Source organism: Solanum tuberosum, unplaced genomic scaffold, assembly GCF_000226075.1.
Source record: "Solanum tuberosum cultivar DM 1-3 516 R44 unplaced genomic scaffold, SolTub_3.0 scf00001, whole genome shotgun sequence".
In the NCBI taxonomy this organism is placed as follows: domain Eukaryota; kingdom Viridiplantae; phylum Streptophyta; class Magnoliopsida; order Solanales; family Solanaceae; genus Solanum; species Solanum tuberosum.
In genome coordinates, this window is record NW_006238927.1 from 2829854 (window position 1) to 2835315 (window position 5462).

A 5462-nucleotide genomic window follows, 5' to 3' on the forward strand; every position below is an offset into this window, starting at 1 on the left:
GGCTATCAGAGGATGTTTACTTTTGTTGTACAATTTGGGTATAGTCGGGGCCTTGTCCCGACAGTGCTTATGTCACTCATAGAGGCTATTATGGACACAATATTCTGGGTTTTCTTTTTGTATGTTTCAATCTCCAGCCAATAGTTTTGGCATATATATATAGGTGTGTGTGTGTAAGTAGGTATGTGTTTGGTTGTGGCCTCGTCGGCTAGATAGTACATCTTTATTTTTTTTTGGTTTGTCTACCATTGTTTGTATGGTTATTCTCTTTGAGGTGACCTCTGGGTCCAGGCTTCACTTTTTTAGAGGTTGTGCTGCCCAACCTTTTTGCCTCATAAGTTTCGTTTAGCTAGTATGTTTCAGTGGGTAACTCGATGTATTAGGGTATCGAGTGCTAGTTACGCCCCCTATTTCGGGGCGTGACAAACTTGGTATCAGAGCAGGTCGTATCCCGGGGGGTCTACAAGCCGTGTCTAGTAGAGTCTTGTTTATGGGTGTGTTGTGCACCATACTTATAATCAAGAGGCTATAGGGCATTTAGGAATGCTTACATTTCATTAAACTGATAGATCGTGCTATAGTGCAAAAGTATAAGAACGTTTGAAATCTAAGTCGTGCTTCATGTTTCTTATCTAACAGGCTACACTCGCTCCGGATATGGAAGATCGAGAGATAGGTATGGATCCAAGGGAAGGTACTAGCCGTTCCCCACCGGGTCAAAGAGATAAATTTCCCTCGGAGGCACAGGGTGGATCTCCAGTACCCCTAGTACCAGCCTCCCCGGCACCTATTGAAGCCCGAGGAGATGCAGTACCCCCAGCCTCACCAGTTCCATTTGTACCTGAGGAAGCTACGGACACAGGACCTCTAGTACCTATTGTTTCTCTACCAGAGATCTCTGGGGAGCAGGGGATAAGAGAGGCAGTTCAGTTGCTAACTAGGATGGTTTCTATTCATGAGCGACAACTGGAGTCAGGAGTAGATATTCAGAGCGACCGGTCGGAAAGTTCGAAGGTACGAGAGTTTCTTCATTTGGCCCCTCCGTTATTTACATGATCTAGTCTTACTGAGGATCCCCAAGACTTTATAGACCATATATATAGAGTATTGAAAGTGATGCATGCCTCCGTCACAGAGGCTATGGAGTTGGCTTCTTTTCGGCTACGTGATGTAGCCATCCTTTGGTATGAGGCATGGGAGAGATCTAGAGGACCTGATGCTCCGCCAGCAGAGTAGGAGGACTTCTCTGAGGCCTTCCTTGCCTACTATTTGCCACGGGAAGTTCGAGAGGCTCGTCTTGACCAGTTTATCAATTTGAAGCAAGGAACCATGGGTGTGAGGGATTATAGCCACATGTTTAATTCTTTGGCAAGATATGCACTAGATATTGTACATACCATGAGAGCCAAAGTTCATCATTATGTTGATCACAGATTGTAGGGTAGCATTCCTATTAGATGATGTAGATATTTCCCGCATACAGGCTTTCGCTCAGACTACAAAGGACCTTTCTAAACGGATTTGTGATACCCGTAGGGGTAGGGAGCAGAGTAAGAAGGCCCGTACTATGGGGTCTTATAGGGAGCCACATGGTGATTTTAGGCCTCATTTCCATCGATATCCACCTCGGCCAGCGGGTAATGTCTCACCACAGGTGCAGGGACTGCATTTTGATCGTTATAGTCAGTCAGGACCAGGTCAGAGCTTAGGCCAGCCTGAAGGTCATCGACAGGATCATTCCGTACAGGTAAGACATCTCACTCCTCATTGTACACAATGCAGTAAGCCGCACATTGGGCAGTGTAGACAGGGTTCAGGTGCATGTTATCATTGTGGGCAGACTTGACATTTTATTAGTCGATGCCTGAGGTTGAGCAGAGGTGATCTAGCTCAGCCTTCAGGATCCACAACATCTTCACCCTCAGTCCGTGCCCCACGACCAGGACCACAATCTATTCAAGGTCGTGGTAGAGGAAGAGGTGAAGGAGATACAGGTTTGAGCGGTGGTCAGAATCACTTTTATGCACTCACAGGACGACAGGATTCAGAGGCATCCCCTGATGTTGTTACAGGTATATTGACGATATCTTCTCAAGCTGTTTATGCATTGATAGACCCTGGCTCTACATTTTCATGTATCACTCTATTTATTGCTAGTAAGATTGACATGAAATCTGAGTTGTTGCCACAACCAATTGAGGTGTCTACACCGGTTGGCGATTCTATTTTAGCTAGTTGTGTTTTTTGGGGTTGTACGGTTTTAATTAATGATCGTCCAACCTCCGCTGATTTAGTTGAGTTGATTATGCTAGATTTTGATGTTATCATGGGTATGGATTGGTTGGCAGCTTGCTATGCTAATATTGATTGTCGTACAAATATAGCCCGATTTTACTTTCCAGGTGAGCCAGTCCTTGAGTGGAAGGGTAATGCAGCCACACCTAAGAGTAAGTTTATTTCATACCTTAGGGCTCGGAAGTTGATTGCTAAAGGTTGGATATACCATATGGTTCATGTACAAGATATTGATAAGGAGCCCATGACTCTTCAGTCAATTCCTATCGTGAATGAATTTCCAATGGTATTCCCTGATGATCTTCCAGGAATTCCCCCAGAAAGGGAAATTGATTTCGCTATAGACTTGCTTCCTGATACGCAACCTATATCGATTCCTCCCTATAGAATGGCACCTGCAGAACTAAGAGAATTGAAGGAACAACTGAAGCACTTGCTTGATAAAGGCTTTATCAGGCCAAGTACTTCCCCATGGGGTGCCCTAGTACTCTTTGTTCGAAAGAAAGATGGATCCCTACGGATGTGTATTGACTATAGACAACTAAATAAAGTCACTATAAAGAATAAATTTCCTCTTCCACAGATTGATGACTTATTCGATTAGTTACAAGGTGCCAAATGCTTTTCCAAGATTGACTTGTGGTCTAGTTACCATCAGTTGCGAGTCAGGGAAGTTGATATCCCAAAAACAACATTTAGGACGAGGTATGGCCATTTTGAGTTCCTTGTCATGTCTTTTGGGCTTACAAATGCCCCAACAGCTTTTATAGATCTTATGAATCAGGTCTTCAAACCATTCTTGGATGAATTTGTGATTGTGTTTATTGATGATATTCTTCTATATTCACGGTCGGAAGCAGAGCATGTAGACCACTTGCGAGCAGTATTGCAAACTCTCCAAGATTGCAGGTTATATGCTAAATTCTCTAAATGTGATTTTTGGCTTACCTCAGTAGCTTTTCTTGGTCATGTTATTACAAGTGAGGGTATTAAGGTTGATGGACAAAAGTTTGAAGCAGTGATGACTTGGCTGAGGCCCTTGAATGCGACGGAGGTTCGCAACTTTTTAGGCTTGGCGGGGTATTACTGAAGGTTTGTGGAGGGATTCTCTTCTATTTCTGCACCACTGACAAAATTGACACATAAGGCAACGAAGTTTCAGTGGATCGAGGCATGCGAGCAAAGCTTTCATGAACTAAAAAAAGGCTTACCACTGCACCTGTCCTAACTCTTCCAGATGGTAATGAGGGCTATGTTGTTTATTGTGATGCCTCAAGAATTGGCCTAGGTTGTGTTCTTATGCAGCATGGTAAGGTTATTGCATACGCCTCTAGACAGTTGCGGAAGCATAAGCAGAATTATCCTACACACGATCTTGAGTTGGCTGCAGTTGTCTTTGCCCTAAAATTTGGCGACATTATCTATACAGGGTTCATATAGATGTGTTCACCGATCATCAGAGCCTTCAGTATTTACTTAAGCAGAGGGAGTTGAACCTACGACAAAAGAGATGGCTAGAATTATTAAAGGACTACGATGTTGACATTTTATATCATCCCGGCAAAGCTAATGTTGTTGCTGATGCGCTCAGCCGGAAGTCCATGGGTAGTCTAAGTCATGTTGAAGTTGATAAGGCTGGAATTACAAAAGACATATGCCAGCTAGTTAATTTGCAAGTACGCTTGGTAGATGCAGGAGACGGATGTGTTGTCGTTAAGAATATGGCAGAATCTTCCTTTGCGACTGAAGTGAAAAGGCAGCTACATGAAGATCCTGAGCTTAGGAAATTGAGGAAAAAGATTCCACAGCAGCAGCACCCTTTATTTGAGCTAACTGGAGATGGAGTCCTTAGATACCAGGGTCGCTTATGTGTACCGGCAGTTGGGAAGCTCCGTACAAATATTCTCTTAGAGGCCCATTATTCTAGATATGCATCTCACCCTGGAGCGACGAAGATGTATCAGGACCTTCGACAGATCTATTGGTGGAATGGTATGAAAAAAGATATTGCAGAGATGGTAGCTGAATGTCCCAACTGTCAACAAGTTAAAGCAGAGCATCAGAGGCGTGGAGGCCTAACCCAGTATATTAAGCTTCCGTTATCGAAATGGGATATGATAAATATGGACTTCATCACTGGTTTGCCTCGCACTCCACGAAGATTTGATTCCATTTGGGTAATTATCGATAGGCTGACAAAATCTGCTCATTTCTTGCTAGTTAGGACGACATATTCAGCTGAAGATTATGCTAGGCTTTACATTCAGGAGATTGTTCGCCTTCACGGAGTTCCATTATCTATTATCTCAGATCGAGGAGCTCAATTTACAGCACATTTTTGGAGATCGTTTCAGAAAGGTCTAGGCACTCAGGTAAATCTTAGCACCGATTTTCATCCACAAACTGATGGACATGCAGAACGTACTATTCAGACGGTTGAGGATATGTTACCTGCTTCTGTGTTGGATTTTAAAGGAAGTTGGGATCAACATCTACCTCTGATCGAGTTCGCTTATAATAACAACTTTCAAGCTAGTATTTAGATGGCCCCTTACGAAGCACTATACAGGCGGAAGTGTAGGTCCCCAATCAGTTGGTTTGAGCTCGGGGAAGCAGATTTGCTAGGTCCTAATCTAGTCTAACAAGCGATTGAAAAGTTTAAGCTTATTAGAGATCGTCTTTATACAACATAGTGTCGACATAAGTCTTATGTAGATGTTCGCCGACGGAACTTAGAGTTTGAGGTAGAAGATTGGGTTTTCCTGAAAGTATCGCCTATGAAGGGCATCATGCGATTTGGAAAGAAAGGGAAGCTCAGTCCTAGGTACGTTGGACCGTATAAGATTATTCGGAAGATCGGTATGGTGGTATACGAGCTTTATTTGCCTTCAGAATTGGAAGCAGTTCATCCTGTATTTCATGTTTCTATGTTGCGGAAGTGCATTGGAGATCCTTCACGTATTATGCCCATTGAAAATATTTGTATCGCTGAGGATTTATCTTATGCAGAGGTACCAATAGCTATTTTAGATCGGCAAGTAAAAAAGCTTCGAAATAAAGATGTAGCTTCTGTGAAAGTGTTATGGAGAAATAACAACGTCGAGGAAATGACTTGGGAAGCGGAAGAGGAAATGAGGAAGGAGTACCCCCAACTGTTTACCACTTAA

At 43.2% G+C, this 5462-nt stretch overlaps 1 protein-coding gene across 1 annotated transcript; it reads left to right on the forward strand.

Moving 5' to 3' along the window:
- The first annotated feature begins 5072 nt into the window (after nucleotides 1-5072).
- On the forward strand, nucleotides 5073-5462 carry LOC107060181 (uncharacterized). The gene has a single exon (XM_015307764.1). The coding sequence runs from the start codon at nucleotides 5073-5075 to the stop codon at nucleotides 5460-5462; it is 390 nt and encodes a 129-aa protein (XP_015163250.1).